Genomic DNA, 19,383 nt, shown 5'->3' on the forward strand with positions numbered 1-19,383 from the left:
CCCCACCATGCCAGAATTGACGATTTTCGATGATGCCGTGTGAAATGCGTACCACTAGGGTGCCAGTTCTCTGAGAACAAGGAGGTGATTTTAGTCTTTCGTCTCGAGAAGTATTTGAAGAAGCTAGTAGTTCTCTTTGGGCAGGTATGCCTGCCTCTCCTAAATCGTTTGGTTGGGATGGGCTTTTTCGGGCCCTGTGAACATAAAATTTTCCCGGGGTGTCCCCTTGGAATGCGAGAGGCGGAAATTTCAGGCGGCGGAGCTAAGGATGTGTGATAGTTCGTAAACACCTGCTTTGCAATAGGCTAAGAGCAGGACCAAATGGTTGCCCTGGCAAAGAGGATACCAATATGGCGAAACCCAGCTAGGCAGGATTTCCTTGGGTTGGAGTGCTGTGAGGGCTAGGGCTGAGGCTACATGCATTTGAGTTACAGGAAACCCACCGATGCCCAGCTGCGCAACTTCTTAACCAGTAAACTGACGCAACAAGGGTCGCGCACCCTTCCATGCATTGGCCTTATATATTATTACGAAGTCATAGAGGCTGGAGTCCTGCCTACATTGGCCTCAAGCTGCTGTGGCATTTCCAACGTTGACTGCACTGCCACACGATCACGAGGGGGAAAACTTTTCGTTGCCATCAGCTGCCCAACTAGCCAACTGGCCAACTGGACATACATTGGGCATCGACGCTGCCTTCATGACCAGTTAGTTGGCTTACTACAACGGATTTCCAGTAAGCCGGGGGGTCCGCATGATTGAGTTTCGGCTGAGCACGGGTCTGCTCTTGCCGTGTCCGTGTGCACCCATGCGTCAGGGTAAACAAGCACCGCTTTATTGATTACCTTGGCTCCCAAATGGCACTCTTAGCTCGGGAGCTTCATTCTTGGGCTCAACCTTTATCCATTTTATTCATTGGTTTCTCCTTCTCGGTGTCGTCTGTAAGCTCGAACGTTCTTCCAATTTGGGTCGAATGATCGTTTGGCCTTGGGAGAGTTCATTTTCGCTGGAGAGCAAGAAGGTACGGTCTGGCAACTTGTGTGCCTTCCTTCCAACGTTTGGCACTGTTGGAGGGTTTTGAATCAAGTGGTGTCTGTGTGTGCATGCACCTCGGCGTCGACTACCTTGTTCGGCACCACGCAAAATTTTATGCTCGGAATTCTCTGATCGGCCAACTTATGGGAGGTGAAGTCGTCTAATCACTCAATCACTCAAACTTGGGGCTCGTTCAGTGTCAATATTAACGTGAAGTTTCACTGTTCGCTTTGTTGCGGTTTTCCGCGGCGACCTGCTCCTTTCCCTCAGGCTAACTCGGCGGTCTGACCTTTTCCCCCTAACCATAGCCTTTTCCAACGGCAAACTTGCTAAGCTTATTCAACGGCTTGACTTTGTTTTATTCACCTGGTATGAGTCCGATTTACGGGGACCGCCCTTAATGGCTGACGACACCACCATTGTTTACGCACGGTGGATGATTCCGTTCCTTGGTACTGTCCGCTTATTGGCGTCCCCCTTTCTTAGCTCGGGGGGTGGTGTTTGTGTCTATAGTGTCCACTTCGGACTTCTGAACGCCGGTGTGTCCCCTTCCGTCCGTGCGAGACCGCTCTTCGCTTGCCAAGCCGGACTTTTGTTTCATTGGTCCCGCAACTGTTGGCGTGCATAGTTAGTGATTTGTCCCAAACTACATTATCCTTTGTATCCTGGGGTTCGTATCTCCAGGGTTGAGCTCTTGATCCTCTGAATAAGTGATCCGTTTCACACGGAACGCTTTCTTTCCCGTAATATTATTCACGGACGTCACTGTGTGAAATTGTCCTCAGCAGGAACAGTGCACTACCGACTCATATTATACGAGTGACTCGGGCTAGCCTTTGGATGGATGAGTCGTAAGGATGGTCAGGATACTCCTGGACAGAAACGCCTTCGATCTGTCTGTAAGGTGTTAATAGGTAAGTTGACAATCTCAGGGACAAATCTCCCAGATCGTCGGCGGAAAATTCCGTCTCAAGCTCTATGCGAAGAATCTAATTCGAGTATGGCAACCGTGCCGCGGCTATCAGGAGGCTATTCACGATGGTACGACAAAGATCGGACAGTTAATTCTTCACCAAGTTTCCTACTAACCGCAAAAGCCAATGACACGGTGGAGCACCTCGGCAGTTTCATGTCGGGTAGTTTGTTTTTTCAGTGATAATGTAACGAGTGGAGACGCAATTTAAAGGAAGTATTTGTCTGGGATTTCTTTCCCCGCCATACAAGTCAAGATCAGAGTGATCTCCCGTTTGGACGCGCGCTCTTGTTTCTGTTTACTGGTAACCTTGGGCTGGGTACGCGTGGTTGCTCGGCCCGTGTTTTCCGGTGAATACGACATAGCAGATGTGACAAGGCAGAGAGAATACTTAGAGTTGCCAAAGTCAAATGGAGTCTTGACTTAGGAGGAATTAGCCTTCACCCAGCGGTGGGGTAGAAATCGCCAGGCACCAAGGCCCATCTTGGTCATTTCGTATATTTTGAGTTAGGAAATAGATTATAACCAGTCGTGCATCCCGTCACTTCGCCTTGCCGCATGCTCGGGAGCGGGAAGGGCCGGCAGGCCCCGGTCGTGCAAGCGCATCTCCCGGATCCGCATTGCAGCGCATTCATGCCATCAGGTCGTACTATCGTAGTGTTCCTGGCATTCTCAAATATCTTTACGACATACGTGCAGCCTGAGGATGCGCTTTGATCGGGCTTCTCGATGGCTTCCGTGATTACGTGCTGCGGAAATTGGCTGGTCTCGGAACTGTATCCTGATCCCCCGGCGCCTGCATCCTGTCGGAATGATTTGCTCTGCTTTTCCTGTCCGTTTTGAATCAAGCGATAAGACTGTGGACGACTTCAGGGGTGCATTGAATAGAGGTTTCCCTTTTTTTTACGCCGTCCACACATGACTCTCATGCAACGGAGAGGGATATGAACTTCTTGGACTTTATGTAACGAGTTGATGAAGTGACTACATAAGGTAACCATGTCGCTACTATGTGCCGCTCATCATATTGTGCTGTCTTTAAACCAAACCATCTATGCTTCGGCCCGCAGCCGGTTTTCACCAAGTTCCACTAGATCGGACAGTTTGGATCTGTCAAAACCGCCGGAGATTGCCTGAACGCCATAGAATGTTGAGCATAATCGAAAAATGATTTTGGACATTCAGGATGTATGTACATGAAGTTTCCTGAAAAGCATGGAAGGTGAATCTCTGATTTTTACGTGGTTACGGATGATGAGCTACATGGCCATGGCGAATAGGGGGGTTGAAAGGTATAAAAGCGACTCTCCTGGCTCTGTAGCTGGACAAGACGCAAACACCCATTCCATGATGGACGTTGAGGGGTAGGCGACGCTTCCTCGATCGACTGTTACCGTTCTAAACTATCTTTTTCCATTTGACATCCCCTGCACTCTGACACTGCAGTTTCCGCAAAGCAGGATATGAAGCCATTGACAACATTTGTGACTATTACGGATCCCTCGAATCACGACCCGTAGTAGCCCAGGTTGAGCCAGGGTACCTCGTCAACGCTCTACCTCATCAAGCTCCTGAATTTGGGGAGGATATCAAAGAAATTTCAGACGATTTTCAGAAGCTTGTCGTTCCAGGGCTTACCCATTGGAAACACCCCGAGTTCTTTGCTTATGTGAGTGACGTTCGAATTCATATCGGATTCCGCTATATATTATGTTTTCCAGTTCCCTTGCGGTAATACGTTTCCCGGAATCATCGCTGACTTGTACTCAAGCTCTGTCTCGAACCCTTGCTTCAACGTACGTTCGGATGTAGCACACTTTCAACGAGCTCACTAATGTAACCGCTTCACACCCCCCCTCATCTACCACCCATCAGTGGGTCAGTTCCCCAGCATGCACGGAGCTTGAACAAGTCGTGATGGACTGGGCCGCCAACCTCCTCGGACTCTCGTCTGCATTCTTCAACACCCCTCCAGCTGTACTCCCATCATCTACTCACTCTTCTCCATCCTCTTCACCAGGTCCCGAAGGTAGGAGGCCCACTAGACGAGGAGGGGGGACAATTCAGAACACCGCCTCTGAGAGCGTTCTTGTAGCGATCATCGCTGCCCGCGAGCGATTCCTTTCTGCCCACCCTGATGTCCCCTCCGAAGACCTTCTCGTCTACCTAAGCACCCAAACGCACAGTTTAGGCGTGAAGGGAGCAAAGATCCTAGGCCTGAACTATCGTTTGATCAACGTGGATGCCCGCAGTGCGTGGGGCGTTAGAGGGGAAATGTTTAGAATGGCGTATGAAGAGGATCAGAGAAAGGGCAAATGGCCTTTTATCTTCAGTAAGTTCTAGTAGACGTTGGCTGTAAGGACACAATGCCGATTCGTGCTTTAGTTGGAACGATAGGAACGACGTCCTCTGGAGCTAACGACCACATTGAAGAGATAGGTCCTATCAGTAAGTTCTGACTCCGTTTCACGCTTGAGAACCTAAACAAATGGACCTGAGCAAATTAGTCTCCGAACTCGACAATGTCTGGTTACACATTGATGCAGCATGGGCTGGGGTCTCCTTCGCCTGTCCCGAATTCCGTCGCGCTGGGAAGCTCGACGCCATCAACGCCTATGCCGATTCGTTCTGCACAAATTTCCACAAATGGGGATTGGTTAACATTGTACGTGCTTAGATACATTCTCTTTCCATCACGATCGCATGTGATGTTAAAACCAACCCGGCTCAATCACTGCCTGATGGTTTACAGGAATGCTCCGCTTTCTGGGTCCGTGATCGCAACGCCCTAATATCCGCCCTGGACATAACACCTTCATTCCTTCGTACCAAACAATATGATGACGGTACTGTTGTCGATTACCGCAATTGGCAGCTCTCTCTTGGGCGTCGTTTCCGATCTATCAAACTCTGGTTTGTACTTAGGAACTACGGCGTTCAGGGTTTCAGAAAGCACATTCGCAAAGGGGTCAGGCTTGCGGAGTTCTTTGCAGACAGTTTAATGTCGAGGAACCCAGAGACCCGGATATTCGAATTGGTGACGCCCAGGGCATTGGGTTTGGTTGTCTTCAGACTTGTTGTACCATCCCCTTCCACGCGTTCAGACGAGTCGGAACAGCAATCGAACGCTCCGACACCTGCTACGAGCGAACCTCCAAGCATAGAAACTCTTAACTCGCTCAATCTGGCGCTTCACCAATATCTTACCCATCCTCCCAACTCAGATTCCGCCAATGCCCTCTTCCTCACTCGTACCGAGCTTAACGGAGTTGTTTGTATGAGAATGGCTATTGGAGCTGAAGCGACTACCGAGGCGCATATTACGAAAGCGCTTGGGATTTTGGTCAGAGTTGGCAGGAAGATTTTGACGGATGCGGGTCACATTGTGACAAGGGACTGATCGGCTGGCTGCTTTGAAGCGAATTTATCAACGCTCTCTCGATCGATTAATTTAGTGAACCTCATTAATTAATGCATACCTTATTTTTCCTACACTAATCACCAGCTACATGCTGAGGGACCACACATAGTTTTTGGGTACGTTAGGGTACCACTCTGAAAGCCTTGCCCAGTTTTTTTAGATTAAACATAACTCAGTTAACGAATAGACATTTCTGTTATCGCACTTTCGGAGACGCCCTCTATAGCCCTCAAAGAGAGTCTGTATGGAACCAGTGGTACGAAGCGCTGCCACATGAAGGATGTCTGCAAAGGATGACCGAAAACCATGGTCCACTCAGGCTGGAGTTGAGAGGTTTTCTGTGGGCTCCCCTTCAATTTCCGGGCTTGCACCAAGGGTTACAGGTAGGCAGGACTCCAGCCTCTATATATGACTTCGTAATATTATATGGGTGGAGGAGCCGTACGCGTTCGATATGAAAATGCAGTGACGAGGGTGCCGTTCTTTAAACCAGGGAACCGACCAGCATCGTTTTGCAAAGACGATGCCACTTTTCTTGTTATTGCTCGGGCAGAGGACGGCATCTAGATTCCAAGACATCGCAATATTCGGATTCCAAAGACCGAAATCGGGACAGCTACCAGAAAGTAGGGAAATCATATATGCCATAGTGAACAAGGAGTAGGCAGGTCGTGTTCATCTGCACGATGTACAATTTCAATTTCCCGCATGCCATCCCAATTCCTACTTCCGGTTCAGCTGATTTAGCCTGTATCACGTTTACATCCCAACGGCGCCCACGTTGCGCATGGCCACATCTGTGGTAGTTCTGTGACATGTATTAGGCAGGACTCCAGCCTCTATGACATCGTATTGTTTGTTTATTTCTGGATATTACATAATTCAGCTGCAAACTTTCAGGGGTCTCGAGAAAAATACACGCAAATAAAGTAGGAATAAGAAAGTAAGTCCAATCGATCCGGGTGCACTCGTCCGTCCGAATGAAGCCCAAACCATATTCCCCTGGTGAGTCGTCACTTACAGATGTGCACATGCAGAGCCGTGGACGCCACGCATCAGCAAGGCGGCAGTACTACAGTCCTTCCAATTTCCGATTTCTGTCACCAATCACATCTCTTTCGCGGCTACAAAGCATAAGGTGGGTCAAACAAGGATGAGGCGGCCCGCAAGCAACCCAACAACAACCCATTGACAGGAGAACGTAAGGACATGTACAAAGGGGTAATACAAATGCGTCAGAAGAACCCATTGCTATAATTGAGCCTTTTCGCTCGCGGTAGTAAGAAGGGTAGGCGCGAGAATACCTGTGTTGTCCAAGCTAGCATGATCACTGATATCTTAGGGTGCAACCTTCTCTTCACTCCCTTCATCATCACCGGGTCGTGCCTTGCGGGCTTCAACGTTGTGCCGGTCAGATAGGGGCACGACGAGCGTAAATGGGAGCGATGACATTTTCAAGATAGCGGTCGCAATGAAGCGCTACACTGTACGAGAAGAATAGCCATACATATTTGCGATGTAAGAGGATCAGTTGGGCCCCCTTGATGATCGAAAGGATGAAGAGTCGGAAACCTTCGATGACAGCGAGAGGGTAACCGATCAAGGGGTTACGTTGCTTGCGCTCGAGGCCGCTTGCTTGAGAGCCCCTAGCCCCGAACGAGAGGGCAGAAATTTGGTACCAGACGATGGTCGCCAGCGCAAAGAGTGGAGGTGCGATGATGAAGGAGTTCAAATGATACTCATGCCAGCGTTCAATTTCACCCTCGCCAGTCCTAGTCGTAACTCACTAGTTGTTGCCCAGCTTGGCAATAAGTTGTGTGCTGGCAAAGGTACCTCCTGTATCAGACACTTCATACATGATGTGTACCAAAGCGTCCATCCTCCTCAACTTCTCCGGGTTTGTGCCCACAATGTCTCTGGGGATAACCCGGCAAATGAGTTCAACCATGCCGTAGGCAATACCCGAGATGGTATAGATAGGGAAGAGACCGTTGGGATTCCAACTACCGCACTTGACTTTGTTGTTGTTGTTGGCCTTGATCTTACCACCGGTGGCAGCATCGATAACAGCGGACATGATGGAAAATATGAAGATCGCGGCAGAGAGCACCAACAAGGGGGGCAATGAGGATGGCGCCAACACATTGCATGGCATAGTTCAGCCCGGTCAAGACGGCCAGTTTGCCAAAGGTGTGGTCAGCTTTGAAGCGATCGGTAGCCATCGCCACGACTGAACCGTTGGACTGTTGAACTGCTCGAGGCCAAACTTGTACAGCATGATGCCGAGAATATAGATGGCAATGTTGCTTCTCGGTAGCGTCGTAAAGCGCCAGGATGCGCCTCACTTCAATCGTGGAAGTCATGCTGAAGGAGCAAGGTTTAAATGAGAAGAGGAAGGAGGAGAGCAACAGACCGCGAGGTGATGAAGAGCCTGACTTTGACACGACTCCTTACATGCAAAGCCCAAATGTCTATCATCTCCACATACAGGACTCGCGTACAGTCTAGGTGCCAAGGCCGAGGACATGCCCTTGGGTTCCCACACACGAAATAAGCTTGGCCCTAGCCTCAGCATTACAAACGTGCCAAAAGATGGAGTATATTGGGACGTCCGTTTTCTGTTATCTAGTCGAGATTTGATTGAAAAAGACCATTGCCATTCATCCATAGCCCAGTCTGTGAGACACTATCACATAGGGTAAAGGAAGTCAGCAAAGACTGGATGCTGCGTACTGAGCGGAAACATGTGGTGGTTGCATTGGCACGGCATCGGATGCATAGAGGATCATTTGCCATTTGTATCGGTACACGAGCAAGGTATCCGCTATGCGGGTGACCAGCCTCTATTGGAATAGACTGGCAAGCAAAGCTCCCTTCGGTGCCTGGGAGTCGTAACAGCCGCAGTACCATAATGAAACATAACAAGATGTTTTGTTATTCTGCTGCCTCCAGTGTTGATCAGCGTTGCCTCTTATGTGCACACCCGAAAACGCGGCGGGGCTGAGAGGCACGTAGTAACGCCATGTTCCGGCGGAAGCACCTGTTCCCGGAACCTTGGCGTAGGGCTCCTAGCAATCCGCAGATTGATCCGCAATCCGGCGGATTTGCGGATTCAGATTAAGGGTAAAATTGTTCCCAGTCGTTGTAGCAATCACAAACATCTGAGTTGCGTATCAACGACTGGGTACGAGTCCGTTGTTTAAGCGTAATCTGCGCAAACTAGTGTACACATTGAGGATGTATGACGCTGAAATCGAACCGCTGCCAGGCAAGTGGAATCCGCAGCATGTGTTGAAAATCTTGGATTTCTTGGGAGTTATAGTGCGCTGTGGCCCAACTCACAATGTGATGTTGAGCTTGCGGCGCTATATTTCCTTTCTTGGTATTCCTGCTACCAAAGTCAGTGCGCCATTGAGGCGACTGTCTATAAAAGCAGAGAACAATTTCTCTCTCTCGTCTCCCTCAGTTCAACAAAGGTTGACTGAGCGTAACACGCTAGCCTAAATCGCTGCCCATTCTAATAGCAAGTTGGACCCGAGCTCATGTACGTGAAGGACGAAGCTAGGTCTGCCACTCTCGAGAACGCGCTTTATGAGTGGAGGAAGGAAGAATTTTCTCGTGTCTACCTTGATGCTACGTGGATAGGAGACTGGCTCGCCCTCCCTGATTTCGTAATAGAGGACATCGTCTATCTCGCGAATGTGAACAAGTTAACTTCTTGCGAGGCGTTTGTCCAGCTCGTCGATTGGGTACATAGTGAACACTATGCTTCGGAATTACTTCACATCGTGCACAAGATATTTCCCCCTCCTCCAGAGCCACCCTCCACCGCTCCAGATGCGTCCCCAGCAGCAGAGAACGGACCTGACATTACATGCTCGAACTGTCGATCCCCTGGCCACGATGGTATATATATATATATTTTTCAAACAATATAAGCAAATTTGCACTCTAGTTCGAACGTGCTCTGCACCCTGCGGCACATGTGGGCAAACTGGTCATATCTGCGAGCGGAAAGTGACTACATTACACAAAAAGGCAAATCGCTTGTTAATTGCACGCCTCCACGGGTGCCAGCCTGTTTAAGGATAAGAAGTTGATATCGTGAGCAGTGTGGCGGACTGCGTTCGGCTTGTACACCAAAAATCACAAGGAGAGTGTGCTGCACCGTTGCAGTATGTTAATTAGATTGCGTGCGATCGTGAGGAACCTCTTGCAAGGCGGAATTCATTTGGGGTTCGAACATTGTACGGGCCCGCAGCCGACAGAATCCGTGGCACGATCGAAGTACATTATCAACAGAACGCGTGCTCCTGCGCTGCGGAATGGGCTCAGACCATGACTCCTCGGTCATAGGATGGTCCCAAATTTGACAGGCTGGAATGGCAGGACGACAATTGGAAGTAGGTCTCCAGCCTGGCTCGAGTTGACGCTGGAATACATGAGAGCAATGAAAATAGGCCGTCTGAATTAGCTGAACGCGCGCAGATACGTTGACGGTTCTGAACCGATGCGGGCCGTGGTCGAGCGATATTTGTGTTATATGCAACGCTGAAACTAGCCAGCTAATTAAGGGATCATGACTTGAGAGCAATATTATAGCTCTTAAACAGGGGCTGAAGAGAAAATGCAATGCAGGTGCATGTTTACGTTTCACTCAGGAATTTTCCAAGGAACTGCTTCGCTTTCTCGTCCCACGCAAGCTTCCTATCTTCATCACTGGCACTTCGTTCCCAGTTATGGCAGGACGTCCAGGCCTGGCTCCTTATTGAACATGCACTCTCGCTGTCCTCAGGGTGACGCGTGCTCTCGTGTTGTTCAGACTGCGACTGCCAGAGGTTCTCATCTTCTCCGAAGATGAAAAGGAAAGGTAGTCTCATATTGCGAAACATTGTTTGTCGTCGATCATAAGTCAGCAGAAACGAGTGGCAGGAAGAAGACAGCATTGATGAGGAGAATATGAGCTTTCATAGAAGGCTTTAGCGAATCTAAAGTAGCCGGGGAATAAAGTTGCGAAAGACTCTCGGGACTCAGTAAGACAGCACATCAATGGACCCTCTTGAGGCAAATAGTGGCTAGCCGTTGCACATGTGCGTGTCTCGCGAGCATGCCAATGGCTAAAGGATGTACATTTCGCTCCGATCGGCTAGTTTGTGTCACAGGGATTCGTCGAACTAGTCGTGTAGGATTGTGGAAGACAAGAGGCGAGAGTTGTTATAAGCTAGCCCCCACGGAATGTCGTACCGGAGAAGCAAGACAAGGGCCCGATGGGTTATAGGAATACGCCCTTGTCATAGACGTTGCCGTAGCGCCTGTGGGCGCCGAGAAGAGCTGCAGAGGTTCACAGCCAAAAAAAACAACCAGATATACATACAGCCTTGACCCGGGCGAAAATTGCACACGGAATTGGAAGGAAACGCATTGTTATAAGCCCATCCACCACGAAATCACCGGTAAGCGGGAGCTATACCACTCCATGTGCCAAGATTCCATCCCAGAATCCACCCCCCAATTCCATCATATATGAGAATCGTAAAACATTCACGCTTCCCAGCAGCGCTTATTGTATTCCCAAAAAACAAAACCTTGAGTCCACAAAGTAAAGCTGCGCCCAGACGGATGGGAACACTGACATAAAGGAAGGCGTTCTGTTCCTGGGGCACGTACGCCGTCCCAAGATAAGCGAGACCGAAACATGTCAATACAACACCAATCATGGCAAAGCGATCGTTAGCCCGTGAGGGTTTCGAAGTGGGGTAGAAGACCAAGGAAAGCCCATAAAATGTTAAGGCAAGACTATGAAGGAATATGGAGGTTGGGAGATCAATTCGGCGACCCAAGATTGTGGTGACAGTCATCGTATAGTTATACTGGTGTAGGAATGTCAGATTGTTGACTTGCACGCCATGATAAGAATGTTCGAACTTCGCTATGGAGGTTGCAAAAGTGTGACGAAAATATCACTTGTGGATGGGTGCTATCGGCCGATGTTGGAAGGGACCGGAGCAGCTGTTGGCAAGGCCTTGTTGGACTGGCGACGCTCCAAGGGTTTAGGATAGGGAAGAGTCCCGCAGCTAGTACGTGGTACAATTACGTAAATTTCTGACGTTGAAATTACGTGGCTCACTTCCCTTTTCCGTTCGTCTTACGTGTTTTTCCCTTCTTTTGATGACATGTTCCTTGGAAATCGCTTGAGCAAATCCAATCCAATCCATTTGGCATACTGCAACCGTACTCTCCCTGCAGTTTCGATGTGCAGGCTACATTGCTCACGATATCAGCTGCAACGAAACCACCCAGAAAAAAAACGGCAGAGCTGGATCTTGCCCTGATTGCGCGCGGCGTCCACCACTCGTGTAAGAAAGAGGGGCAGAGGCCCAATTACGCTGTCTCTCATTGGGATTTCAGCAGTTGTGGGTCCTGTGGGCTTTCCCATGCTTGCTTTCACGGTTTGGGTGACCGAGAACGACCCTGTTCAGTATGCAATATAGGTTTAGTGCTGATCTTCATTGCTCCGCTGAAGCAAAGGTTCGAGTGATTCGGAGCAATGAGTAGATGGGATCAGAGGTCCCATATTTGCAAGACTTAGACCCAAATGCAACAAATTCCGTAGCGCGATAGAATACATGCATTATCGACAGAACGCATGCTTCCGCGGGACGATGCAACTCATGACTACTCGGCCACAGGATGATCCCAAATGCACTTTAGTTTGACAGACTGAAATGGAAGAACAACAATTGGAAGTAGAAAAGAGGATAGTCTCAAGCCGGGCTCGCAGTCGTGGCAGCGGAAAGCGTAAGGAACGTTGCGCTTTCGTACCAGCGAAACTGCTCTGTGCCCAGCGAGTCTATCCTTTGACACGCCAGTGGCGGGCCCGGGCGCGCCGACCATTGGTCAACGCGTGCAAACTCGCCGTCTCTGACTTCGACGATGTTTGCTCCCGTTCGCACTGGCTCTGGTCTCGAACTCACTGTGATCCACTCTAGCAGGCCCTCATCTGGATCGACCGCACTCCTTCCCCGTCTACCTTCCACGACCATCCACCCATCGTTCCACCCGGATTGTGCTTGAGACGGCATGAGCCGTCGTGGCTTCTGTCACATACCATCGTCAGAGTCAGAGTAGAATTCGTCATCGTCATCTTCGTTTCCAGCAAGATTCGCAAAGTCAACTTTGTAACGGAGGAGTCCACCAATGCCACCAAAACCTTTGACGAACTGGGCACCTTCTTGGCTCTTGTTGGAAACGAACTAGGAAAAAGGTGCTATCAGGATTGATGTTGCCTGACGCCGAACAATTGGACGTACTTCGAGGACGGCACCAAATTCCTTGTATTTCTCTGTGAACCATTCTAACAAACTTTGTGGTTCAGCACCTCGCTCCATCTCGGTCCCAGTGGACTTGTCGATGAACTTTTCTCGATCTTTCTCTTGCTCTTTGTTGGCGTAAACAATGACTTCCTCTACCCGACACCATTGTTGTTAGCCTCTAACCCGAGTCATACTTTTTCGTACCTCCGGCGGCGTTACGAAGGACATATCGCGTAATGTCTAGGTTCTCCCAGACGATCAGAGTCTCCACGGCACCGAGCTCAAGACCTTTGAGGGTATCATCCACACCATAGCAGTATTTTCCCGTGTCCTGACTAATTTCGTCGAAGTATTTCTGAATGAGCTTCTTCTCTTGTACAAATTTGACATTGGAGAGGGCATCTCCGGCTAGCTCGATGGCCTTGAGGGAAAAGGTCGTGAGGGATTAGTTTTTCCTTCATGAAAGATGTCAAAATCACCTGATTGAAGCCGTTTTCGCCTCCGTAGCTAACATCCACAATCTTGACAATCTTAGAAGCAAGACGCTGGTCGAGTAAGTCACTGGAGCTCAGCTCGGTTTTGAAATCAGCACTTCCAGCCAACACCAAACCAGCAACGTTAACTTTATCATTCGTAACAAAGTGTTGCACTGAAAGCTCGGCCACTTTCCGCACATAATTGTGGCGCTTCTCGTCTCGGAGACGAGAGAAACGCAGAGCAGATTGTCCACCACGTCCGTGTTTTTTCGGAAGATCGACAGTGAATTTGTGGACCACCTCGCGCGTGTTTCCGGAGAGGGTTCCGAAAAGGGAACCGTTTCCATCCATGACGATAAAACCGAAACGCTGATCGGACTCCAAGAGTTCAGAGAGAGCTTCCGTGTGGAACTTGTTATCACACAGATACAGTGAGCTGTGCGACCGAAAGGATAAGTAATGGCCAAGACATTGAAGCTCATGTGAACCTACGTGTTAATAGGTTTGTGAGGCTCGAAATCAAACGAGACCTTCTTTTCTTTGCCTTCTTCGGTCAGAATGGTTCCTACAAAGAGGACGAGTCCATTTGGGGGAACACGATTGTAAAGTTTCAAGCGCTGCTGAGTACTTGTGATCGCGGCGAGCACAGAAAGGCGATTGACTCGGGACTTGATGTTGGATGCGGTGCCGTACTCCTGAGTCAACATTCCGGACACTCGAGAAATTTGATCCTGGTGCAAGAAATGTACTGTTAACACGAATAGATCCTCGACAGACAATCGCATGCATTGGGAAGCGTACCTTGGGGGGAATAATGAGGCTAATCATGGACGTCCCGGCGCTTGGAGGGGTCCGATCGCACCATGAACAAGAAAGTGGTGTCAAACATGGCTTCACTTACCCTCTAGCAGCATCGAGACTCCGTATCAACTTTTTAATCTACCCGATTTAGAGTCGTTAGACGTGTTAGGCCAATATCGGGTTTTAACTCGCACCTTCCAGAGCTGAACAGACCACAAAAAGCAAAGTTTTTATTAGGGAAATCTTTCATGCCATGCGGATCCAATGCGATATGGGCGAACCTGTATATTCTGTTCAGCTGCGTCCTGGCTCATTTTTTAAGAAGTCCTGAAGACAACGTGGGGGAAGGATGGAAAGCAAAACGGTGAGACTGAATTGAGATTTGGTCCCGACGTCGTCGTGACTTGTTTTGTTACCTTGGTACTTGCGCGACTACTGCCCAACATGTTTACAGGCCTGGTCAGTGCAGCTGATGGTCTTTCTGATAATCAAATCTTCTCATGACGGGAAACGCTGTTTTGCGTAAAATTTGCCAGATTGAGCATATGGGTGTCGTCAGCTCCATAGAAGCCCACGACACCACTGAGAGTGGCGGAGGAGGATGGACGATCAGCATAGCCGATTCAGCACCCATCTTAGGGGACTGTCACATTGGCGACTCGATAAGCGTCAATGGGGCTTGTTTGACGGTGACGGAATTTGACCAGGATAAATTCAAAGTCGGCGTTGCACCAGAGACCTTAAGTCGAACGAACCTTGGTCCGTAGCCATGTAATCCTCGGAACGACATGATTCCCACAACGACGACGTTTCTAGGGGACCTCAAGGTTGGCACACGAGTAAATCTTGAACGTGCAATGGCTGCTCATGTTCGATTCGGAGGACACATGGTGCAGGCAAGTATACCTGCTTCATGAATTGTCATCATCCATTCCCAACAAACCAATTCAGGGCCATGTTGATGACACAGTGACTATAGTTTCTAAAGAGGAAGACGGCAACTCACTCAGGCTGCTCTTCCAAGTTCCAGAACCTTCGTCCAATCGTGCAGATCTACTTCCGTACATCATTCAAAAGGGCTATGTTGCCTTGGATGGAACCTCCTTAACTATTACATCAGTTTCTGATTCAGGCCGGTTGTTCGGCGTTATGCTTATTGCACATACCCAAACGAAAATCCAGCTTCCCGAAAAGAAGGTCGGGGAGAGGGTAAATCTCGAGGTTGATATAGTGGGAAAGTATGTCGAGAAGGCTGTTCTTGCAGCACTTGGTGGGGGGACACTCGAACGGCTCGTCGACGAAGCGGTTCAAAAGTCGTTAGCCAAGTCCCACACCGTATAAGCTGTGCTTTGTAAAATTGTTGTTGTAGCTGCTAGGTTAGAGCACACTTCGATAACCGAAGTTAATGTACGTGTATCTGATCAAAGCATTATATTGGTTGGTACGATGGCATAAAGTGTGAATGTCATGACTTTGTCTTTTGGAGCTCCTCATCATACTCCAGCGAGTCTCCAGAGGCAGGCTTCCACACGTCCTTGCTAGCATGCATGAGCTCATACAGTTGGCCGAGCTGCTCGTCTGACATCTGTCAAAGTAAGTAAAAAACTGACTGCCATGAAAGGTGATAAAATGGCATGCCTTTTCGAATAAAACTGGATCCAGAGGCTTACCCCTAAATGTTCCGCCTGGATCAGCTGCTAATGCGTCAAGATACATTTTCCATTGAGACAGGAAGCCCATAATATGAACAGGATTTGTTGTATCTCGATGGCGCCGAAATTCTTGGGGACACAGTAGACAGTCTGCCTTCCAAACAATCGTAGGAGAACATCATCCTAGTCTATCTTACCATCTTTTACATACGGATCACCCAAGGCGCGCATTTCAAGTGGCAAGTGTCGGTGCTCACGCAGTATTCGACGGAACAATCTTAAAATCGATTGTGGATGAGGTGGAAAACATTACGAGACTGAGAAATGCTTACGGAATGGGTGGTAAAAGAGCGATACTCGACTTGACAGGGATCGGCTTCGAGCTTACATTCTCTGCGAGCCATCGCGTGGACTGACGAAGCGCCATCAGTTTGTCACGTTATTTTCAGGTTTAGCGCTCCTGGCGTCGTGTGAGTCTCCCGCATCGTAGTTCAGTGGCAGGACAGACTTCCTTCATGACAACTGAAATCCACTCCGACCTTCTTGCAATTTTACTTGTCGCCGATTCGTCAAATGGTGCTAATCTAGTATTTAGGTGGCCTCCTAAACCTCACGTCCCCGTTCGACTCGCTCGTCCACGGCCTCCGGATTATCTTGAGCCTCATCACTTAGTTGACGCTGCTTATATTGCTTCCCATGCCTTGGATGAAGAAAAGCTAAAGAAGGTGGTCGAGGAGCATGGGTATATAGATAAACCATCCGAATCACTTGACCCCATGTATCTCTGGCAACCCTACAAAACGGAGGATTTGGACTGCTTGTCCTTAGATTCTGGGCACGAGGGAAGCACCAAGAGTTTCCACGCTCCCGCTAAAGAGGAAACACCAAGCGGTTCTCAGGGGACTGCTCTTGACATGTATGAAGATCTCATTGGTTATCAGGCGTCATTCCTTGCCGAGTTACTTTCCCCGAAGCCTGCTCTATGTCATCAAAAATTCGAGCTTAGCGTCGATGATATTGCTTTCGTAGGACACCCCGTGCATGCTAAGGAAGATGGAGGCTGGTCGTTTCCGGAAATTTACGAACGGAGTCCTGGAACCGAGATCATATCAGGAATGGATCAGGATGGTCCTCGCGGCCGTACTGAAGATCGCCGTGGACCACCTGGCGGCCAATCTCAAAAGGCGCGGTTCCATTTCGCAGATGACAGTGAGGACGGTGACAATGAAGAGCAAGAGAGCGATGCACGCACGCGGTTGAGGCCGAAGTCGGTGAATTTGCCTTCTGGCCCACCCACCCCAAGTGCATCACCATCACCCTTTAGAACGGCACCCGGAAGCCGAAAACCCCTACCGTCTGCTTCTAAACAAAACCTTCTCTTGAAGTCTTTCCACTTGGTACTCGTGCTAGATCGACCCGATCCATCCTCTGTTGCATCTACGGACCTTGATCGCTATATGGATGCCTACTATCAGCAAGTATCATTCAGGCTCACTGCTGTGATGTTGTATGAACAGGGTAGAAATGGATATGTGGCTCAAGAGACAGATAACCTCATCAGGTTACGTGAAAACGTGTTCGTGAGTGTATTGGTGCTTTCCGGCCTAGCTGGTGGTGATTCACAGCTACCTCAGTCATCCGAATCTAGGCAAAGTCCCACCAAACAGTTTGAGTTCTTTTTCCAAAAGGCGTTGAAACAGTCCACCATAGCTCTTGCCATCAAATCTGCGTATGAAGCTGTCGTCTCCTCCTCGCTCGCACAGGTAATGATTAACACTATACCTGTTAATATTCAACTCCCGCCTGGCCATCTCAATCTACTCAAAGTTGACCAGCCACAGCCAGATGACATCTACGTCACAGCGGGTATCCCCAGTGAAGAAGACTGGTGGAATATCAACAATGGTGGCGAGGAGGAGGAGGAGGAAGGCACTGAGGCTAGACTTGAGGACGAATTACGCTTCGGATGGAAGATACCTCCACTTAAGCCTTGGAAGTCTTTCTTGTTGCTTGATGACGCAAATAATCCATCCGGAGAGAGCGGAATGGATGCGTTGATCGGAGACAGGCCCAGGGACCATAACGGAAAGGACCCGCTAAGCCGGCTCTTGAAAGTGGCGAGCCCAACACTCTCGTGAGTCACATCTTTGTGCTTTCGTCAATCCCATATCTCTAACCCCTCCAACTTAGCCTCCATGAAATGTCTGATATATGCGATCTCAAACTTGAGACGGAGATGTATTCGCTTGTACGGCTTCTGGTGTACAATCGAAAAGCCAGGGTCTGCGATGTTGTTCGCAAGACCCTTACGAACATTTATGTTCCTGCCTCCGTCCTTCCCCGACCGTAAGAAATGGAAAGTGATGCGTGATTCCTATCACTAATTGATGTTTCTGCAGGCTTTCGGACTTGAGCGCGCTCTTCTCCCAACTATTCCCCACCTTGAGCCCGTTACCTTCTCTTCTGAGTGCCATATCCGCAACACATAGACCGTTCAATGCTCTCCTCCCAGTTCCTCATAACACTGCAAATCGAAAACTTTTCCTCCGGGCCCTCATTTGGATGCTCGCTAACGATGTAGTCGTCATGCTTCACGTTCGAGTCCGAATCGTCGTTACGACAGAGATCAAGGTCATAGCCTTGAAGGTTCAGCGTGAAGAACGTGATGCACGAGTCAAGAGAAAGGAAATGCTCGATCAGCGACGCCGATCCAGATCCATCCGACGTGCCAGCGATTCAAAAAACGGTTACAGCAACGGACCGGACCGATCTGCTTCTCCACGGATTCCGATATTTTCCCAGGGAAACAAGAGCATTGAAAGATTGGATGAAAAAGTCGGCTGGGCCGATCCCGTTATTCCAACGACCCCCTCTCGAGATTCCCTCCAAGCATCTGGGAGACGCGTCACACCACCTCCGTTAAAAACCATCAGAGTAATCACCCCAACCCACTCCAAATCGCGTTCTCGGGGGAGCCGTGAACCTTCTCGTCGTTCAAGACAAGGCTCCTACTCCCGCCATACCAGTTCCACAGCTGCTTTGTTTCACCAGATTAGCGAAAACGGACATGACGGGGAGGAGATCGAATTTGATGAAGGGTCTGACCTGGGCGAAGAGCTTCCTTCAGAAGAGGATGAAATGGTCGAAAAATATGGTCAACCACCTAAAACGCGAATTATTACAGATAGCACGGAGGTTGAGACGTCTGAACTTGAAGAAGAGGAAGATACAGACCTTTCACCTTCATTCTTAGTGGACCCGGAGCGAGCGACGAGGGCGCAAAGACGATGGTTGGACGCGATGTGTATTGGGAAAGACGAGTATCTTGTGCGTTGGTTTAAAAAGTGGGTCATCATTGTCCGCTATCGCTTTTCATTGTCAAGATTCAAATATTCATCCCAGAGTCTCGCCTTACTTTGATGGAAAGAAGACAACAGACGAGATCCTCCACCGGACTGAAATTAGTCGAAAGCAGCTGCGCGAAGTGTTGCATCATTTTGAGGAATATGTAAGTAATTCGACAGTGAATCTATGTGTCCAGAACGAGCTTTTGACTCTTATCATGCATCTTACATCAGTTGATGCTCATGCTTCATCCTTGATGCTACATTGCTGAAAATATTCGCTCTCAACCGCCTCACGAATGATCTTCAGACTGTCTGTCACAGAAAGCAACATCGATGGATGCTCATGCCGAGTTATTCACGCAGCT

General features: G+C 49.1%; 7 protein-coding genes across 7 annotated transcripts; 3 read left to right on the plus strand and 4 right to left on the minus strand.

Moving 5' to 3' along the window:
* The first annotated feature begins 2,959 nt into the window (after positions 1-2,959).
* EI90DRAFT_3028933 (pyridoxal phosphate-dependent transferase) lies at positions 2,960-5,596 on the plus strand. Its single transcript, XM_039058085.1, has 8 exons — positions 2,960-3,230; positions 3,289-3,372; positions 3,455-3,677; positions 3,730-3,804; positions 3,884-4,340; positions 4,394-4,456; positions 4,516-4,673; positions 4,761-5,596. Exons 1-8 carry the CDS (start codon positions 3,199-3,201, stop codon positions 5,406-5,408), a joined length of 1,740 nt encoding a protein of 579 aa, XP_038924126.1. The 5' UTR covers positions 2,960-3,198; the 3' UTR covers positions 5,409-5,596.
* Positions 5,597-7,174: 1,578 nt separating this feature from the next.
* Positions 7,175-7,894, minus strand: EI90DRAFT_3028936 (uncharacterized protein). Its single transcript, XM_039058086.1, has one exon. It carries the CDS (start codon positions 7,582-7,584, stop codon positions 7,216-7,218), a length of 369 nt encoding a protein of 122 aa, XP_038924127.1. The 5' UTR covers positions 7,585-7,894; the 3' UTR covers positions 7,175-7,215.
* A 2,652-nt stretch (positions 7,895-10,546) lies between these two features.
* Positions 10,547-11,547, minus strand: EI90DRAFT_3149623 (uncharacterized protein). The gene is made up of 3 exons (XM_039065602.1): positions 11,355-11,547; positions 11,063-11,299; positions 10,547-10,988 (listed from the first exon to the last, which is right to left on the minus strand). Exons 2-3 carry the CDS (start codon positions 11,285-11,287, stop codon positions 10,971-10,973), a joined length of 243 nt encoding a protein of 80 aa, XP_038924128.1. The 5' UTR covers positions 11,288-11,299; positions 11,355-11,547; the 3' UTR covers positions 10,547-10,970.
* A 533-nt stretch (positions 11,548-12,080) lies between these two features.
* Positions 12,081-14,333, minus strand: EI90DRAFT_3165614 (peptide chain release factor eRF aRF subunit 1; the record flags this gene model as incomplete). Its single annotated transcript, XM_039066293.1, has 9 exons — positions 12,081-12,682; positions 12,740-12,894; positions 12,947-13,163; positions 13,222-13,654; positions 13,711-13,949; positions 14,020-14,059; positions 14,120-14,157; positions 14,214-14,222; positions 14,301-14,333. The coding sequence occupies 9 exons, from the start codon at positions 14,331-14,333 to the stop codon at positions 12,530-12,532; spliced, it is 1,317 nt and encodes a 438-aa protein (XP_038924129.1). The 3' UTR covers positions 12,081-12,529.
* Positions 14,334-14,407: 74 nt separating this feature from the next.
* On the plus strand, positions 14,408-15,470 carry EI90DRAFT_3028946 (Lumazine-binding protein). Its single transcript, XM_039058087.1, has 4 exons — positions 14,408-14,478; positions 14,556-14,778; positions 14,836-14,915; positions 14,971-15,470. The coding sequence occupies exons 1-4, from the start codon at positions 14,464-14,466 to the stop codon at positions 15,358-15,360; spliced, it is 708 nt and encodes a 235-aa protein (XP_038924130.1). The 5' UTR covers positions 14,408-14,463; the 3' UTR covers positions 15,361-15,470.
* On the minus strand, positions 15,435-16,325 carry EI90DRAFT_3028947 (uncharacterized protein). Its single transcript, XM_039058088.1, has 4 exons — positions 16,004-16,325; positions 15,869-15,948; positions 15,658-15,800; positions 15,435-15,604 (listed from the first exon to the last, which is right to left on the minus strand). The coding sequence occupies exons 1-4, from the start codon at positions 16,096-16,098 to the stop codon at positions 15,485-15,487; spliced, it is 438 nt and encodes a 145-aa protein (XP_038924131.1). The 5' UTR covers positions 16,099-16,325; the 3' UTR covers positions 15,435-15,484.
* EI90DRAFT_3114991 (nitrogen permease regulator of amino acid transport activity 3-domain-containing protein) lies at positions 16,187-19,273 on the plus strand (the record flags this gene model as incomplete). Its single annotated transcript, XM_039062733.1, has 5 exons — positions 16,187-17,805; positions 17,862-18,017; positions 18,071-19,015; positions 19,074-19,179; positions 19,250-19,273. 5 exons carry the CDS (start codon positions 16,187-16,189, stop codon positions 19,271-19,273), a joined length of 2,850 nt encoding a protein of 949 aa, XP_038924132.1.
* Between the last annotated feature and the right edge of the window lie 110 nt (positions 19,274-19,383).

This window comes from Cantharellus anzutake (assembly GCF_015039405.1).
Source record: "Cantharellus anzutake strain C23 chromosome Unknown EI90scaffold_1, whole genome shotgun sequence".
NCBI lineage: Eukaryota > Fungi > Basidiomycota > Agaricomycetes > Cantharellales > Hydnaceae > Cantharellus > Cantharellus anzutake.